The following is a 20,427-nucleotide window of genomic DNA, read 5'->3' as shown; positions in this document are numbered from 1 at the left end:
TTGGCAGCCGGTATCAAGTGGAGTGCCCCAGGGGTCGGTCCTGGGGCCGGTTTTGTTCAATATCTTCATAAATGATCTGGAGGATGGTGTGGATTGCACTCTCAGCAAATTTGCGGATGATACTGAACTGGGAGGAGTGGTAGATACACTGGAGGGCAGGGATAGGATACAGAAGGACCTGGACAAATTGGAGGATTGGGCCAAAAGAAATCTGATGAGGTTCAATAAGGATAAGTGCAGGGTCCTGCACTTAGGACGGAAGAACCCAAATCACAGCTACAGACTAGGGACTGAATGGCTAGGCAGCAGTTCTGCGGAAAAGGACCTAGGGGTGACAGTGGACGAGAAGCTGGATATGAGTCAACAGTGTGCCCTTGTTGCCAAGAAGGCCAATGGCATTTTGGGATGTATAAGTAGGGGCATAGCGAGCAGATCGAGGGACGTGATCGTCCCCCTCTATTCGACATTGGTGAGGCCTCATCTGGAGTACTGTGTCCAGTTTTGGGCCCCACACTACAAGAAGGATGGGGATAAATTGGAAAGAGTCCAGCGAAGGGCAACAAAAATGATTAGGGGTCTGGAACACATGACTTATGAGGAGAAGCTGAGGGAACTGGGATTGTTTAGTCTGCAGAAGAGAAGAATAAGGGGGGATTTGATAGCTGCTTTCAACTACCTGAGAGGTGGTTCCAGAGAGGATGGTTCTAGACTATTCTCAGTGGTAGAAGAGGACAGGACAAGGAGTAGTGGTCTCAAGTTGCAGAGGGGGAGATTTAGGTTGGATATTAGGAAAAACTTTTTCACTAGGAGGGTGGTGAAACACTGGAATGCGTTGCCTAGGGAGGTGGTGGAATCTCCTTCCTTAGAAGTTTTTAACGTCAGGCTTGACAAAGCCCTGGCTGGGATGATTTAATTGCGGATTGGTCCTGCTTTTGAGCAGGGGGTTGGACTAGATGACCTCCTGAGGTCCCTTCCAACCCTGATATTCTATGATTCTATGAAATCCAGGTCACAAGGAATACCAAATACATGTCATCCTTGATTCCTGACAGACACATGGCCGTTTGTACTATCTGGTGGACTGGGAAGGCTACAGCTGCAAAGAGCACACTTGGGAGTTTGTCTCCCATGACCACATCCCTGACCTGGTGGAAGAATTCCATAAGGCTCACCCAGACAAGCCTTCGGCACCAGCCCAAAAAGGGGGAAATGATGAAAGAACCTGCAGGGCTGGACCCTGGGACAAAAGGGGTTCTGGGCTGCTGACACCTCGGCATCACCACTGAAGGTTTAGGGTGAGCTCCCATGGGAGGACCCTGTGAGATTAGGCTCAGCAGGAAGTACTGCCCAGCATGACCAAAGTGGTGGCTCCTCACAGCCCACTGATTGGTCAGTACCAGTACTTAAACCAGGAAGCCACGAACAACACAGAATGCCTGCCTGGCTCTGCTCCAGACCCTGCTTCCAATAGACCCTAGATTCCAGCTTCTGACCCTGGTTGGTCCTCAGCTTTGCTCTTCGATTGCCATCTGTAACTAACTTCGTGCCTGACCCTGCCCACCTCTTGATACCTGGCTCTCAGATTGCCATCTGGCCTGTATCGGACTCTGTCCTCCCAGTAACCTGACCCTGCCTCCCTCTTAATGCCTGAACCTCTGTCTGCCCTCTGACCTATCTTGGACTGTGACCTCCAGGTGCCTGACTCTCAACTTCTGCTCTGACCACTAGGTATGACCACCCTTGTTCTGGCTGTAACACAGTCTTCTTTCCAGCTTTTACTGGCCAGCCTGGCCAGGACTCATCATGAAGATCAACTCAGTTGGTTCCTTTGTCTCCTAAGATGAAAGATAAAGATGGGAGTCTCATCACCAAAGGGCTGTCTTTGTCTTATAAAACACGAAGGCCTTCTGGGGATTCAGTCTCCTGCATCTCTCTGGGGTGCAGGAGTCATGTTAATTCTGTCCCTTGAGTTCAGGATCAGGATAACCCCAGCTGCTTTAGGTCAAAGCTTTTGTTTACTGCTAATATGTAAACTGAGGTAAACTCATATTCCTTTGTCTAGGACAGACCTGTTTATGACCTTTACCTAGGCCAGGCTCTGTGGTCTTAAACATGTTCTAGCAACATCATACATAGGGAATTTGTAACTTCACCTATAATGTTAACACATGCATTTTACAAGGATATTAATAAAGTGTATTAGCTTTTATGTGATACCTCACAAGACATATTTTGTATAATTATTGCAGCAGTGAGAATACAAAGGTGCCTAGGGTCACAACTTTGTATTGGAAAGACTAGCTTACTCGGTCATGCAAGAAATTGCTTCTTATGAAAATTAACCATTTTGAACCACTGCAAGACCAGACAACTCTTAAAGCAGAGTGACTAAAGTAAGGTTTCCCCATAACTTGGGCAGGGAGTCAGTTCCATATTTACATATGTTCCTCAGCACAGATTAATATGAAAGGCCTGAATAGTATTAATACTTCACAATAAATATTTAAATGGTCCTGCTTATCCTAAAGTGCACTACAAAATATTTACATACATAATCACTCACTTGCAGCTACTTCTGTGTGAAGGAGCACTACACAGCATATTGTATAATGCACACTAGCCAGAGGAGAAAGTTCAGCAAAGACACTCATGTTTTCCTTCTGATGAGATGTGTCAGAAGGTCTTCAGTGCCCACACAGACCAAATATGCCCTCAGTTTTTAAGATCTTACTGGAAAAAAATATAAACTGTAGGGAATGTATCTTAGAAAGAAGAGGTTGGCCAATCTATCTGGGATTTGAACCTGGAGCTACAGGAAGATCAGATATTTCTAAACCCAGACTTAGGCAACTAAGTTAGTAGCACCAGTTTCCACTAAAGTTTGGAAGGCATCTAAATGTGAACAGTATAACTCTGGCTCCCATTTGGTTAAAAAAATAAACGTTATATTTATTTAACATCAACATATAATATGTTGAACAAGTGATCCTACTTAGTATTTTTTGAATGCAGTGAAATCTGTCCTAAAAGATCACCCAAGGGCTTGCTTGTCTAATAGAGTCTGATCTTTAAGGACTTAATTTTTAAAGATGGGACTTCCTGCTGTGTGTAAACAATTGCATGTGTCTGATCTGCATGTGCAAATGCCACTTATGCACATACAAAACTGGTGTGAATAGCTTGACAAATGAATAGCTAGACTCTTAACTGGACATTGTGTGAACTGAAGTGGTATTTACTAGGGCTGTCGATTAATCGCTGTTAACTCACGCAATTCAAAAAAATTAATCATGATTAATCACACTGTTAAACAATAGAATGCCAATTGAAATTCATTAAATATTTTTGGATGTTTTTCTACATTTTCAAATATATACATTTTGATTTCAATTACACAGACCACAAAGTGTGCAGTGCTCAATTTATATTAATTTTTATTACAAATATTTTCACTGTAAAATGATAAACAAAAGAAATAGTATTTTTCAATTCACCTCATATAAGTACTGTAGTACAATCTTTTTACCATTAAAGTGCAACTTACAAATGTAGTTTTTGTGTTACATAACTGCACTCAAAAACAAAACAATGTAAAACTTTTGAGCCTACAAGTCCTCTCAGTCCTACTTCTTGTTCAGCCAATTGCTCAAACAAGGTTGTTTACATTTGCAGGAGAGAATGCTGCCCGCTTTTTGTTTACAATATCACCTGAAAGTGAGAACAGGTGTTCGCATGGCACTGTTGTAGCCGGTGTCGCAAGATATTTATGTGCCAGATTTGCTGAAGATTCATATGCCTCTTCATGCTTTGGCCGCCGTTCCAGAGGACATGCTTCCATGCTGATGATGCTTGTTAAAAAAATATTGCGTTAATTAAATTTGTGACTGAACTCCTTGGTCGAGAATTGCATGTCTCCTGCTCTGTTTTACCTGCATTCTGCCATATATTTCATGTTATAGCAGTCTCGGATGATGACCCAGCACAGGTTGTTCGTTTTAAGAACACTTTCACTGCAAATTTGACAAAATGCAAAGATACCAATGTGAAATTTCTAAAGATAGCTACAGCACTCGACCCAAGATTTAAGAATCTGAAGTGCCTTCCAAAATCTGAGAGGGATGAGGTGTAGAGCATGCTTTCAGAAGTCTTAAAAGAGCAACATTCGGATGCAGAAACTACAGAACCCGAAGCACCAAAAAAGAAAATCAACCTCCTGCTGGTGGCATTTGACTCAGCTGATTAAAATGAACATGCGTTGGTCTGCACTGCTTTGGATCATTATCGAGCAGAACCCGTCAGCATGGATGCATGTCCTCTGGAATGGTGGTTGAAGCATGAAGGTACATATGAATCTTGAGCACATCTGGCACGTAAATATCTTGGGACGCTGGCTACAACAGTACTATGGAAATGCCTGTTCTCACTTTCAGGTGACATTGAAAACAAAGTGGGCAGCATTATCTCCTGCAAATGTAAACAAACTTGTTTATCTGAGCTATTGGCTGAACAAGAAGGAGGAGTGAGTGGACTTGCAGGCTCTAAAGTTTTACATTGTTTTATTTCTGAATGCAGGGTTTTTTTGGTACATAATTCTACATTTGTAAGTTCAACTTTCATGATAAAGAGATTGCATTACAGTACTTGTATTTGGTGAATTGAAAAATACTATTTGTTTTGTTTTTTACAGTGCAAATATTTGTAATAAAAATAAATAAAGTGAGCTCTGTACACTTCGTATTGTGTTGTAATTGAAATCAATATATTTGAAAATATAGAAAACATCCAAAAATATTTAAATAAGTGGTATTCAATTATTGTTTAACAGTGTGATTAATCGCAATTAATTTTTTTTTGTAAATCGCTTGACAGCCCTAGTAGTTCCACATGGAAATTAGGTTTCTGTAAATGTTAATCTTTGATATCAGATACAAAATTTGAACCAACTGTATACAAAACCTGGGGATATGTGGAAGTATTCACTTAAGATGGGGCTGCATTTACTATTAGAGGTGATTCTCAATGCAGGTTTCACTGTATAACATTTACTATAAATAAAATACCAGTGCTACAATGCCTTAGGGACCAATCCTCCCCCTTGTTCCTTAAAAGGCAAAAGGACAGGATAAAACCATGACTTCTAGCACATTGCCACATTGTTCCCCCAGGAGGTGGGCCCTGTGGCAAAATGGATCTGGAAGAGGAATTGTCCAGCCAAAGTGGTAGAGAATAAATCTGCAGGAGATAAACCCACAAATCCTTGACCTATCCACACTAGAACCTGCCCCTATGTGTCCTTTAGTGCCAAAGCACTAATTCCTGCTGCATCTGTCCATCTGGAGTTCACAGACAAGCCACAGAGTTACCACTGTTCATAACAACTACTTATGATTTATCATTTTACGTCCTAATAGACTTCAAAAAGGAATATGTATGTAGAAGGATAGTTCCCCTTTGTCTCCTGGAACTGTGCACTATCACAGCAACAACAGAAAGAAGAAAGGTACCAAAATGTGGTTTTGGGTAGTGTAACATAGTGCATAGCCAGCCTTCCTCTCCTTGGTCAGATTAGAACTATTCCGCTCCCCTCTACACTCTGCAGCATGGAGGGTACCATATGCCTGTAGCAGGAAGAGAGCCTGAGACATAAGCCCTTTTATCTGGGCTAAAGTAGTGGTCAAAGCTTTGCTAATATAAAGCAAAGTCAGCAAGGTTGTAAAAGCAGGAGTCATGCTCTGTCTGTGTACATGCTCACAGAGCCTGGCAAGAACAGGACTGGTACTGCAAAAACACACACTTTCCTAAGAAAGGCTAGGCACAGCAAACTCACGCAAACACATTCCAGAAGGATGGTACAAGAACACCCCATACCAGGTATGTTATAAACACGCCCCCCAAAAATAAAAGGAACACACTCTTAAAGATGAGGTCAGGATGACAATATAATGGATAGAGATGTTTTGATCGAACCAGTATGTACAAGGTAACGAGTGGTAACAATCCACATCAGGGGGCAGTAACTAACCACGTCAGAGGGGCAATATATAACTTGTTTGTATTGGTCCATAAAATGGAGTCTCAGAGGGAATGTCTTTGGTCAGCCAACGGGGAATGGAAAGTCCCGCCATTCACTGAGCTGCGTCCATTGTCATGGGCATACATGTGCTAGTGTAACTCTAGACATTGATTCGGGGAGCTAAGACCATGCTTTGTCGACAATAAACCTGGCTGGGTGCCTTTGTACCTTAATGCACACTGTGGTCATTGAGCAGTTCGCTCGAGGTCTGCTGTGTCAGCTACCTGCGGAGAGCTGGGATGCCACACAGAGAGAGAACACACATGCAGCCAAACATCTAACGACAATGCCATTCACCTTCTGACTTATGTATTTGAGATAATATGGCAGTTACTTTATTTTAAGGCTGGTGACTATCCCTCTGTTTGTTCCAGAAGGCTTTTATTAATCTGTAGAAAAACTGGGAGGCAAGGGAGGGGGTCATCACAGCTATCATATCTTTTCCCTTGGAAGTTTGATTTAAGTGCAGAGCCATCTAGTGGAAAAGAGGGAAACATTTTTACATGAAATTTTCCCAGGATTTGAAAATTGTTTCTCATTTTACTTAAGTCATGGTGTATAAGCTTAATTTCAGATTTCTAAAGGGAAAAAGATGAGGCAGTTCAAGAAAGAGGCATTAAATTACAATCCAAGCTCTAACACTCCCTACTTCTGTTGCCTTGGGAAAGTTACAACTCCCTCTGCCTTAGTTTCCCTGTCCTTATTACAAGTACAATAATACTTTCCTATCTCCAAGTGGCAGTGTGAAGATTAATATTTTATAAAGCACTCTGAGGATGAAAAGGGCAGATTATTATTATTAAGTTCTAGTCTGGGATAATTTGCTTGTACAATCACAAGTGCATTGGCAGGGATGCTGAAAGAAGACAGATTAACTTTGTGGCATGTTCTCAGCAAATAAAAACAAACTTTGGCACAGGTGGGATGAGCGATTCTCTCACAGATAGTGTTTTGAAAATAATCTTAAAATTGGGGCCCTTTTACAATTCATCCTAGAAGACTTGTCTTTCTGTAATTACAGTTTGAGGGGTGGGAAAGGGGTTGGAGTTATTACTACTGGAGATGCCGGGGGTGGGAGGGATTGTGGTGCCTCCCACCCCCTTATATCCATTAGCCCAATGGTAGAGCACTTACCCAGGCTGTAGGAGACTCAGGTTCAAATCTCCACTCTATCTGACCCTAGGGCTCCCACCTCCCAGGAGAGTGCATTAACCACAGAGCTGTAGGGTATTCTGGGGGGATTTGTCTCAATCTCTCCTGCTGAAGTGGTTCCACTTGATAGAAACATTTAAATATTCACTGAGCCAGAGACAGCATGAATGATTCTACAACCTAGTGGTTAGCACATTCACATTGGAGACCTAAGTTCACTTCCCATACCGGTGATGGCACCACCTTCTCCGCTGTGTCTTGTGCGGAGCGCAATCTGGTAGGCATGCTCTAAGACTGTTTACAGTACTGTTGCTCCCACTGTTGATAGCGATGGTAGGCCTTTTTGCCAAAAATTTCCCCATGAAGAAGCCTCCTAAAAATGAAAGGGTAGTTTAGTCTCCATGGCCCATTCATTGTTTGTCTTCTGGTGAAACTGACACTAAGAGTGCGACCTGTGATGGTTAATTTTGTGGTGTAGAAACCTGTGCATGATAATGGCCCACCTTGATTATCATGCACATTGTAGGGAGAGTGGTCACTTTGGATGAGCTATTACCAGCAGGATAGTGAGTTTGTGTGTGTGGTTTTTGGAGGGGGGTGAGGGGGTGAGAGAACCTGGATTTGTGCAGGAAATGGCCCACCTTGATTATCATGCACATTGTGAAGAGAGTTGTCACTTTGGATGGGCTATTACCAGCAGGAGAGTGAGTTTGTGTGTCGGGGGGTGGAGGGTGAGAAAACCTGGATTTGTGCTGGAAATGGCCCAACTTGATGATCACTTTAGATAAGCTATTACCAGCAGGACAGTGGGGTGGGAGGAGGTATTGTTTCATGATCTCTGTGTGTATATAAATGTCTGCTGCAGTTTTCACGGTATGCATCCGATGAAGTGAGCTGTAGCTCACGAAAGCTCATGTTCAAATAAATTGGTTAGTCTCTAAGGTGCCACAAGTACTCCTTTTCTTTTTGCGAATACAGACTAACACGGATGTTACTCTGAAACCTGTCCATGTGGACCCTCCTGAGGCACATTAACAGTCCATTAATGTGCTCTGACCTAGTCCCATTTCAACGAGGACTAGATCAAAGCGCATTAATGAACTATTAATGCATGTCAGCAGGGTCCTCATAGACAATCCACAACAGTGAAAATAGATTCACCCCTTCCCAGCTTTCCACAAAACTAAATGTTTGTGTAACAAGCCCTAAGACTACCGAATCATCTCACATAGGCCACTAATGAGCCAATCAGATGATAGCAACTTTCATTATCAACCAACCGAGGTTGGATCGGAACCAAAAATATAGAGAAGTAAGCCTCTGATCCCAATCCTGTGACATGCTGATGAGCCCCACTGAAGTCAAGAGGAGTTGGAGCCATTGAAAACCTTACAGGATGGATCTTCTATTGCATAACAAATCTAATGAACCACTGAGTCACCCCACCCGGTATATTCCATACCAGCAGACAGCCTGAAAGCAAACTTTGACAAACTATCATCACACCAAGGACTTCAGCTCTGGTTAGCAAGGAAGTGGTAAAATCTAATACATATGTGAAAGAAAAGGAGCACTTACAAGTAAAAAGTTATTTAAAATTCAGTTTAGCTTCATAGTGATTTAGCCTTGCTGTTTAATTAGTATTTAGAATGGCATGTTGTTTATAGTCATTGGTATTTCAATAGATGTTTAAGTGTTTAAAGTTTAATAAGCTCCTATTCTTATAAGAACAAAAAATGTGCGTAATTACATTTTCAATTACTATAGAGAATTTTTTGGGTCCATGCAATTAATAAAAGCTTAAGGCACTTAAACATGATCTTGTTTTAAAAGCTAAATAGTTGAGCACTTCACTAATTAGCTCCAACACTTAGTGTTTTTTTCTAAATTAACAAAATAAAAATGTCATGTATTCGTTTCTTTGTAGCTGTTAAAGACACATGAGTTTGTAAACCAGTTTAATTTTAAAACTGAACTGTTCCCATATTTAATTCCAAATCTTTTTTTTTTTTTTTTTTTAAAAAGGTACAGGTTATGGGTCAAACTAGTTTCTGGTGTAGCTCCACTGATTTCAGGGACTTCAGTGTAACTCCACATACACCAGGGATTAATTTAACTATAATTCTTTGTTATTATTTAATCCTATTTTCTACATTATAATGTATATTACATATAAAAAATTAGAAGTACTTGTTGCAAAGTACTTCACTCAAAAGACAGAAAATCCCAGATATACACTTGCCCTTGACACTTTAATTCTGTGTCTGTGTGCATCCAACCTATGCACTGAATAAGGCACGGGTCTAGTGGAAATAATAGTATGTGAACTTGTAATTAAAGATTGTATCATAATGCATATACACAAAGGACCTGAATTAAAGTCGCATGGACAACCACAAACCTGACATTTCATAACTTCCTAGTCCTTGACTTTCTAAATAAGACAAACAACTTTATTGTACCAGTCTATTTGTATAATGGCATAATTTCCAGCTCAGGTAGAGGTATACATGCTAGTTTTGATCATGCTAGAGCACTAAAAATGGCAGCGTTGCTGTGGACAAGCTGCCTGATTATTTACCGAGGAACAGACTGTACCTGGCTGGCTATCCCATGCCACCACCTATACTACGCAGCTACACTGCTATTTTTAGCACTCTACTTTGATCAAAGCTAGCTCATGTACATCTACCAGAGATAGAAATTACAGCTCCAGATGCAGGGTACCTTTCATTAGCTAGTAGCAGGACAAAGCTGTTATCCCAGAGGCAGGACAGGCCACTGAGGACATACGCTGGGTCCACAGGGTGGAGCTCATCCTTGCCTGGCTCCTTTTCTTTTCTCTCCCCAGAGGGGTAGGGGGATCCTATCCCATATAGTGTCTCAAGAGCGGGGGATGAAGAGAGGGGGAAGCTTGGCCCAGTTCTCTCCTTGCCCTGACAGGTACGAATGAGGCTGTGGCACAGAAGTTGAATAAATACTCAATTGATTAAAAAATTACATTAAAGCTAATGTTAAATATATATATATGTAATACATAGGCTGGGAAAAGTGTGTCTGTACATCTGGGTATAGTGCTAAGATTATCCACAAATATAGTTTTTAAAAGTCATATAATACATAAAATACATGATCAGCAACAACCCAAATTTAGATGAATAGATTTAACAATACTGTTTAGATATTAGAATCAGATTACTCGGGTACATCACTCATGAAAAGCTGTACAGAGATTTGGTTGTGGAAAGCAAAATATATCAATGAGCGGAGATTGTCTCTCAGTAATTGAGAATTAGGTTGGTTGTCCATTTAGAAAATACAATCCATGAGGAAAGTATCTGTTACTTTCTTGACTGCGCTTCTTATCGGCGCTCCAGCTCATTATATCAAATATTCGATTGATAAGAACAGATTTTTAAAAATTATTTTAGCCAGCAGGTGGCGCTAAAGGGACAGGTTAAGGAATACAGTCTACTGAACTAGCTCTTACTGCACAGTCAAGAGCAAATAAAGAAGAAGGATGTCAAATATGCTGGACCACCTCAATTCAAGGCTTTAAAGTAAGTAAAGTCTTTAAAATAAAAAAAATGTATGTTTTGGTCAATATTTTAAGGTAGTTGTGATTTTAATTATTTTATAGAATTGCAAACATTCGCCATTGATTGTTTTTAATGCCATTCCTAGGGATGCAAGAAACCACAAAAATCTGCAGAGGAAGATAAATGGAAAGAATTGCAGTCCAGGAATCTGAGCACAGGAGTGGGAAACAGGAACTCAGGACTGCTCTAAGTGTTCTGCAATTTTTTGCTGCCCAGGATGGAGAACATTTTCAGCACAAACACACACACACACAGGATGATTAAAAAAAACAACAACTGCTCCGCCAATAAATAAATACCCCAACCAACACTGCACAAGCAAAACAAAAATAAAACCCCCAAACCGGCCCGGTGCAGAGGAAACAAGCAAAACCCAAAAGAAAAGGATGGTGAAGCAATGTGGCACCCCAGAAGTTGGCACCCAAAGCAATCATCCTGCCCACCCACCCCGAAGGCTGGCCCTGCAGGAACACCTTTGGTCAAGTCTCTGAGGGACAGATTTTCAAAGGTATTTAGACACCTTAAATTAATTCAGAATTAAAATTCAAAATAAAATGATCTGGACAAACTGGAGAAGTGGTCTGAAGTAAATCGGATGGAATTTAATAAGGACAAATGTAAAGTACTCCACCTAGGAAGGAATAATCACCTGCACACATACAAAATGGCAAATGACTGTCTAGGCAGGAGTACTGCAGAAAGGGATCTGGGGGTCCTAGTTGATCACAAGCTAAATATAAGTCAACAGTGTAACGCTGCTGCAGCAAAAAAAAGCAAACATCCTTCTGGGATGTATTAGCAGGAGTGTAAGCAAGACACAAGAAGTAATTCTTCCACTCTACTCCGCACTGATTAGGCCTCAACTGGGGTATTGTGTCTAGTTCTGGGTGCCACATTTCAGAAAAGATGGGGAAAAATTGGAGAAAATCCAGAGAAGAGCAACAAAAACGATTAAAGGTCTAGAAAATGTGACCTATGACGGAAGATTGAAAAAAACTGGGTTTGTTTAGTCTGGAGAAGAACAGACTGAGAAGGGACACCATAACAGTTTCCAAGTACATAAAAGGTTGTTACAAGGAGGAGGGAGAAAAATTGTTCTCAAACTTTAAGGACAGGACAAGCAGCAAAGGGCTTAAATTGCAGCAAGGGCGGTTTAGGTTGGACACTAGAAAAAACTTCCTAACTGTCAGGATCGTTAAGCACCTGAACAAATTGCCTAGGGGGAGGTTATGGACTCTCCATCATGGGGGATTTTTAAGAGCAGGTTGGACAAACACCTGCCAGGGAGGGTCTAAATAATTCTCAGCCCTGCTGTGAGCGCAGGGGACTGGACTAGGTGACCTCTCCAGGTCCCTTCCAGTCCTGTGAGTCTAAAGATAGAGAGAGGTGCCTCCTGGAATAATTTCCAAAAGCTCCTGGAAACTGACAACCGGGAGCAAGGAGGGCAGAACGCCCAGCGCCTGCGCACTGACTGAACCCTCCCTCTCTGCGGGGCCCTCCTCCTGCCGGCAGGGTGGTCCCTCTTGCCCATGCGCAGTAATGGCGCCCGCAGCCGCCCGGTCTCTATAGTAACGGAGAAGCGCAGCGGCCTCTCTCCAGCACTCACCGCCTCCTTAGCCTGGTGGGTGGTCTTCAGCGTCTGGTAGGAAAGCTCCATGGGTGCGGGCTTTGCGGGGAAAGACCCGCCTCACTCACCGCACCGGCGGGAGCGTATAACCGGCTCGGAGACGCGGGGCAGCCACCCCACAGCGTCTCATCCACCCACCACACAGGGGGAGGGGCTGTCTGAGGAACTAGCCAATCAGCGGGCTCTGTCCGCAGTCCGAAGCCATCAGAGCCCCGGGAGGTGGAGACTGTCTATCTAACTGTCCAATCAAAAGAGGGGGCTGCTTGACGAACTGCCCAATCGCCATATAGGGAGCAGGGCCCGCCTGTGAAACTGTCCAATCACCACATAGGGCAGTGGCGGCCCCCCCCCCTTTTTTTTTAAACTCCTGAGCCAGTAAGCAGGTGTTGGCCTGCTGAGAGCTTGGGGCGAGGTAGGGCTCAGCTGCGATGGGCTGCGCCGCCTGCAGTTCCTGGCCCCGCGGCTGAGGCGGGCCCCACCGTTAGCCCCTGGCTCAAGGCCCAGGCCTACTGTGAGCAGTACAAGACACTTGTCGATACGTACCCACTCTGCCATTAGCTTCCCTCTCCTTGCCAAGGCGTATTGTGACTGGCACAGAACAACTGTCTATACATGTTTCAGAGTAACAGCCGTGTTAGTCTGTATTCGCAAAAAGAAAAGGAGGACTCCTGGCACCTTAGAGACTAACCAATTTATTTGGGCAGGAGCTTTCGTGAGCTACAGCTCACTTCATCGGATGCATGCCGTGGAAACTGCAGCAGACATTATATACACACAGAGATCATGAGGTGGGGGGTGGAAGTGGTATTGTTTCATGATCTCTGTGTATATAGAAAAGGAGGACTTGTGGCACCTTAGAGACTAACCAATTTATGAGAGCATAAGCTTTCGTGAGCTACAGCTCACTTCATCAGATGCATATCGTGGAAACTGTAGCAGACTTTATATATACACAGAGAATCATAGAATCATAGAATATCAGGGTTGGAAGGGACCCCAGAAGGTCATCTAGTCCAACCCCCTGCTCAAAGCAGGACCAATTCCCAGTTAAATCATCCCAGCCAGGGCTTTGTCAAGCCTGACCTTAAAAACCTCTAAGGAAGGAGATTCTACCACCTCCCTAGGTAACGCATTCCAGTGTTTCACCACCCTCTTAGTGAAAAAGTTTTTCCTAATATCCAATCTAAACCTCCCCCAATATGAATATGAACCAGAATATGAACCAATACCTCCAGCAGAAGCAGCTGTTCTATCTCGGGACCTCTCCTTCTGCCCCTCCACCCCCACGAACATGATACAGTTCTGTGGTGACCTAGAATCCTATTTTCGACGTCTCCGACTCAAGGAATATTTCCAAAATACCTCTGAACAGCATACTAATCCACAGAGGTCTCCCTACCAACACTACAGAAAGAGGGATTCTAGGTGGACTCCTCCTGAAGGTCGAAACAGCAGACTGGACTTCTACATAGAGTGCTTCCGCCGACGTGCACGGGCTGAAATTGTGGAAAAGCAGCATCACTTGCCCCATAACCTCAGCCATGCGGAACGCAATGCCATCCACAGCCTCAGAAACAACTCTGACATCATAATCAAAAAGGCTGACAAAGGAGGTGCTGTTGTCATCATGAATAGGTCGGAATATGAACAAGAGGCTGCTCGGCAGCTCTCCAACACGAGTTTCTACAAGCCATTACCCTCTGATCCCACTGAGAGTTACCAAAAGCAACTACAGCATTTGCTCAAGAAACTTCCTGAAAAAGCACAAGATCAAATCTGCACAGACACACCCCTGGAACCCCGACCTGGGATATTCTATCTACTACCCAAGATCCATAAACCTGGAAATCCTGGGCGCCCCATCATCTCAGGCATTGGCACCCTGACAGCAGGATTGTCTGGCTATGTAGACTCCCTCCTCAGGCCCTACGCTACCAGCACTCCCAGCTACCTTCGAGACACCACTGACTTCCTGAGGAAACTTCAATCCATCGGTGATCTTCCTGATAACACCATCCTGGCCACTATGGATGTAGAAGCCCTCTACACCAACATTCCACACAAAGATGGACTACAAGCTGTCAAGAACACTATCCCCAATAATGTCACGGCTAACCTGGTGGCTGAACTTTGTGACTTTGTCCTTACCCATAACTACTTCACATTTGGGGACAATGTATACCTTCAGATCAGCGGCACTGCTATGGGTACCCGCATGGCCCCACAGTATGCCAACATTTTTATGGCTGATTTAGAACAACGCTTCCTCAGCTCTCGTCCCCTAAAGCCCCTACTCTACTTGCGCTATATTGATGGCATCTTCATCATCTGGACCCATGGAAAAGAAGCCCTTGAGGAATTCCACCATGATTTCAACAATTTCCATCCCACCACCAACCTCAGCCTGGTCCAGTCCACACAAGAGATCCACTTCCTGGACACTACAGTGCTAATAAACAATGGTCACATAAACACCACCCTATACCGGAAACCTACTGACCGCTATTCCTACCTGCATGCCTCCAGCTTTCACCCTGACCACACCACACGATCCATCGTCTACAGCCAAGCTCTGCGATACAACCGCATTTGCTCCAACCCCTCAGACAGAGACAAACACCTACAAGATCTCTGTCAAGCTTTCTTACAACTACAATACCCACCTGCAGAAGTAAAGAAACAGATTGATAGAGCCAGAAGAGTTCCCAGAAGTTACCTACTACAGGACAGGCCTAACAAAGAAAATAACAGAACGCCACTAGCCGTCACCTTCAGCCCCCAACTAAAACCCCTCCAACGCATTATTAAGGATCTACAACCTATCCTAAAGGATGACCCAACACTCTCACAAATCTTGGGAGACAGGCCAGTCCTTGCCTACAGACAGCCCCGCAACCTGAAGCAAGTACTCACCAACAACCACATACCACACAACAGAACCACTAACCCAGGAACTTATCCTTGCAACAAAGCCCGTTGCCAATTGTGCCCACATATCTATTCAGGGGACACCATCACAGGGCCTAATAACATCAGCCACACTATCAGAGGCTCGTTCACCTGCACATCCACCAATGTGATATATGCCATCATGTGCCAGCAATGCCCCTCTGCCATGTACATTGGTCAAACTGGACAGTCTCTACGTAAAAGAATAAATGGACACAAATCAGATGTCAAGAATGATAACATTCATAAACCAGTCGGAGAACACTTCAATCTCTCTGGTCACGCAATCACAGACATGAAGGTCGCTATCTTAAAACAAAAAAACTTCAAATCCAGACTCCAGCGAGAAACTGCTGAATTGGAATTCATTTGCAAATTGGATACTATTAATTTAGGCTTAAATAGAGACTTGGAGTGGCTAAGTCATTATGCAAGGTAGCCTGTTTCCTCTTGGTTTTTCCTACCCCCCCCCCCCAGATGTTCTGGTTTAACTTGGATTTAAACTTGAAGAGTGGTCAGTTTGGATGAGCTATTACCAGCAGGAGAGTGAGTTTGTGTGTGTATGGGGGTGGGGGGGATGTGAGAAAACCTGGATTTGTGCAGGAAATAGCCCAACTTGATTGTCATGCACATTGTGTAAAGAGTTGTCACTTTGGATGGGCTATCACCAGCAGGAGAGTGAATTTGTGTGGGGGGTGGAGGGTGAGAAAACCTGGATTTGTGCTGGAAATGGCCCACCTGATGATCACTTTAGATAAGCTATTACCAGCAGGACAGTGGGGTGGGAGGAGGTATTGGTTCATATTCTCTGTGTATATATAAAGTCTGCTGCAGTTTCCACGATATGCATCTGATGAAGTGAGCTGTAGCTCACGAAAGCTTATGCTCTAATAAATTGGTTAGTCTCTAAGGTGCCACAAGTCCTCCTTTTCTTTTTGCGAATACAGACTAACACGGCTGTTACTCTGAAATCTGTGTATATAATGTCTGCTGCAGTTTCCACGGTATGCATCCGATGAAGTGAGCTGTAGCTTACGAAAGCTCATGCTCAAATAAATTGGTTAGTCTCTAAGGTGCCACGACTACTCCTTTTCTTTTTGTCTATACATGCCCACCCTGCCATGATTCAGAGTAACAGCCATGTTAGTCTGTATTCGCAAAAAGAAAAGAAGTACTTGTGACACCCAATTGGTTAGTCTCTAAGGTGCCACAAGTACTCCTTTTCTTTTCACCCTGCTATGAGTTCACCTTTGCACAGGGCGCATGCTGAGCAGTGTAGGACCCCTGTCAACATGTTCCCACCCTGCTTTTAGCTTCCTTTATGGCAGTGTTGGGGACACTGGGGCATGGCCACTAGGTAACTAGAGGGGATGGAAGACCACGAGTGTCGATGAAGCCCCCTCGCACTAGGCCCAGGTGTCCTTGCCCCCCCGCCCCGGAGACACTCGCAGCAGCTCTGCGTACTAGACCCAAGTGTCCTTGGCCTCCCCCTCCCCCGGCCTGGAGGCACTCACAGCAGTTATGCTGAGGATCTGCAACAATATGCTGCAGAGTAATGATTGCCTGAAACTAAGCAAGGCCAAACAGGGCAGATATGGAAGAACAATGCTGAATAAAGCAGCTTTATGTATAGTTTAACAAATGATACAGAGAACCAGGGAACTAGCTGGGAACTGGATTGGCTGGCTATATGGATACTTGGGGCAGCTTGCTATTGGATAAGTATGCTGGGAAAAAGGATGTATAAAAGCCTGTGTAACTTCCTGCTCTGTGTGCAGGATTTGAGATTTTACTCTTCCTGTACCTTTTTGCAGCTGCAAATAAACTTTTCTGCTTCTCCACCCCGTTGTGATTATTGGGTGTAGCACACCGGGTAACGAACCAACTCAAGCTGTTGTTCAGCCTCTTGGCACTGGGTGCCGGCAACAGCAGGGAATGTTCTGAGGGCTAGGGAACACATCTCAGAAGGTGTTTCCCCCATGTTTCCATCCTCTGTCCATAGCAGGGTATATTCAGAAGGATATGGGATATCTCAGAGCATGCCCACCCTCACAAACCACCACTTGCACCTGATAAAACAGCTGTTGCTTGCCATCTGAGGAGGTGTGGAGCCAGAATGTTTAGTGGGTCAGGGAGGCATTTCTGATGGGAGGTAATATGGGGGTATGTGGTTGAGGCAGGTAGGAGTTTGTCAGAGGATAATATGAGGGATATAAATGGGGAGTGATGGGAGTGTGCCCCGATAGATGATACCTAGGGGGCACAGCAGCTGAATTGGTTTAGGACAGTGCAAGTAGGGATGGCATGTAGTTGTCCAAAGATAATTGACCTTGGTGGGTGTCGATGCACTGAACCAATTGAATTTAAAACAAGTTCAATACAACTGGTGGCTTAATTAAAAATGACGGGTTTCAGAGTAGCAGCCGTGTTAGTCTGTATTCGCAAAAAGAAAAGGAGTTCTTGTGGCACCTTAGAGACTAACAAATTTATTTGAGCATGAGCTTCTGTGAGCTACAGCTCACTTCATCAAATGTTTCAAGTCGCTAGCATAGGCAAGGTCCTGATGGTAAAGCCAATCCTAAATCTTTACTTTGCATCAGGTAAGACTGCTGCTTGGTAGTTTAAAATCAAAACCACTATTTATAGAAAGACCTGGAGTTCTACTCACTGAATGCAGATTCTGAAACAATGACAGGAATTTCCAACAACTTTTAAAAAAGGAATCTTCAAAATACATTGTAACTATACCTATACTAAAAGCTATAGGTAAGATTGCAAAATGGTTTCAGTTATCCCATTTCCATTAGATTCTGAAAAGTTTTCCTTTTGGGATGAAACTGCTCATATTTGGTCTCAGGCTAAAGGTTGGTTTTGTTTGTTCAGTAAGAGGTTAAAAAACTATATTCTCTTCCCATTAAAAAACATGAATCATGATTTTTTTATTATTAGCCAGAACTACAGCAAAAACTCCTAGAGTGTGAAAAATTGCATGTATAAAATAGTACCTACTGAATAGTGCCTTTGCAAGTTGTAGAAAACAATGTTTGAAAAATAATAAGATACCATATAGGCAACTAAGAAGAAATGCTTGAGTAGCAGCCATGTTAGTCTGTATTTGCAAAAAGAAAAGGAGTACTTGTGGCACCTTAGAGACTAACCAATTTATTTGAGCATAAGCTTTCGTCAGCAACAGCTCACTTCATCGGACGCATGCTCAAATAAATTGGTTAGTCTCTAAGGTGCCACAAGTACTCCTTTGTAAGAAGAAATGGGCATTTAAGGCTGGCTTGTTGAGCAGGCTTGTTTGCTTCTTTGTAATATCACTGCATATTTTCTCTCCACCTAGCTAGACAGATGTAGGGCTGCTAATAGGATTAAACTATATAAGATTGAGAATAGACTGCTAAGTGGTTTCAAAGCCCCTCTCCAAAAAAAACAAACCTTGACAACTGGGATAGGAAAAATTTCAGGAGTGAAAGTATTGTGGCTCTAGCAATTTTTATTTGGTTTTGATGTATCTGTAGCACTACAAATTCTGATGGTTTTTAAAGGCCCTGATCCTTTAAGCACATGAATAGTCCCATTTACTCTAATGGAACTGTATGGTTGCTTAAAGTAAAACACACATGTAAATATTTACAGGAGTGGGGCATACATTTCTTTCTCCTTCCATCATGAGACTAGGAGTCTCAGTGAAAATTAATATATTGCTATCCCTTTAATTCAGCCTACCAGAAAATATCTCCAATCAAACAAACATGGAAACTCAACATGTGCTCTCATTTCACACTAATGGGATGTGAGCCTGGAAGCATAATTGGAGTCCCATGAATACTAACATTATACATAGGAATTTCTCTTTAAGAATGATGAAAATAAAAAACCAAGCACAGCAGGTAAAAGGTAACAAAACTTACTCCACTGCAACATTAAGGTTGTAAAGTTGAAATCAATACAGAAGTTAACATTAACGTGGTCCACATTGCACACCATGTATATTTTATTGTCTAAATCTAGTAAATAGGTATGCATTAAACTACACACTTAGCAGGAATGAAAATACACTGCAATGTAACTGAGTTAATATTCCTGGAGGAACCTTAACTTCTACATTTCCTTATTTTTCATTTTAGCTCTGAAGCCATAGCCATTACTTTGCATTAAAATATTTTTTGCATTTAATATAGCTTGCTCAATATATGTTTTAGATATGGTATTAAAACTAAGCATATCCCTCCTCTTAACTCATCAAGTAAAAGCCTGTTTGTAAAGAAGCCAAAGCTAATGAGTGGTGTTTTGTAATTGGCGTATTGATCATGTCATGTCTATGCATGAATGTTAAAATTCCATCTTATAAATTTTGTTCCTTTAATGGTCAAAAATGGACAGCCACTAGAGCTGTTTGCTTTTCCATTTGGTCCCCAGCAGGTGTATCTACTTGGTGCAGAGGCCATGCATCTTGGGGTGGTGCCTCACTGGTGTGGTGTTTGGCATACTCCTAAGGGAGCTCAATGGTTGGGGTGGGGATGGGGTGATGGCTGCAAGAGAGTAAACATACTTTTCAAGGGGAGGGATAGCTCAGAGGTTTGAGCATTGGCCTGCTAAACCCAAGGTTGTGAGTTCAATCCTTGAGGGGGCCATTTAGGAATCTGGGGCAAAAATTGGAGATTGGTCCTGCTTTGAGCAGGGGGTTGGACTAAATGACCTTCTGAGGTCCCTTCCAACCCTGATATTCTATGATTCCATGAAAGTCTGTGCTTGATTTTAGTGGTTCCAGATCAGCCCCAACACCTAGTGGTTCAGGATCCATGGACCCATGCAATAACGAAATATGGCATTCCATACAGCTAGGACTATCCTTAGGCTGCTTTCCTGGGATAGGAGAAGGGGGAATGCCCTGGTGTACTGGGCAGTATATTCCAATAGTATTGTTGTCCATGCACGGACAGTAGGACAAATAATGGGTGCATCCATGGCCTGGAAACTGTGTTGATGTGACTGCTCACCATTAAAGCGCATGGTTGGCA

General features: G+C 43.1%; 1 protein-coding gene across 6 annotated transcripts in view; it reads right to left on the bottom strand.

The window, feature by feature from the left end:
- KATNAL2 (katanin catalytic subunit A1 like 2) overlaps window positions 1-12,578 on the bottom strand; it is a 57,407-nt gene extending 44,829 nt beyond the window's left edge. For 4 of the 6 annotated variants that reach the window (XM_073343479.1, XM_073343480.1, XM_073343481.1 and 1 more), the window contains exon 1: window positions 12,431-12,578. In XM_073343479.1, coding sequence (XP_073199580.1) covers window positions 12,431-12,481 — 51 coding nt within the window. In that variant the 5' untranslated portion in view covers window positions 12,482-12,578. Of the gene's footprint in view, window positions 1-7,453; window positions 7,528-12,430 lie in introns of those variants that run through there. The other 2 variants (XM_073343483.1, XM_073343484.1) reach the window with 2 other exon arrangements.
- Window positions 12,579-20,427: the final 7,849 nt, after the last annotated feature.

The sequence above is a fragment of the Lepidochelys kempii genome, chromosome 5 (genome assembly GCF_965140285.1).
Source record: "Lepidochelys kempii isolate rLepKem1 chromosome 5, rLepKem1.hap1, whole genome shotgun sequence".
In the NCBI taxonomy this organism is placed as follows: Eukaryota; Metazoa; Chordata; order Testudines; family Cheloniidae; genus Lepidochelys; species Lepidochelys kempii.
This window is presented reverse-complemented; position numbering and strand designations above follow the sequence as displayed.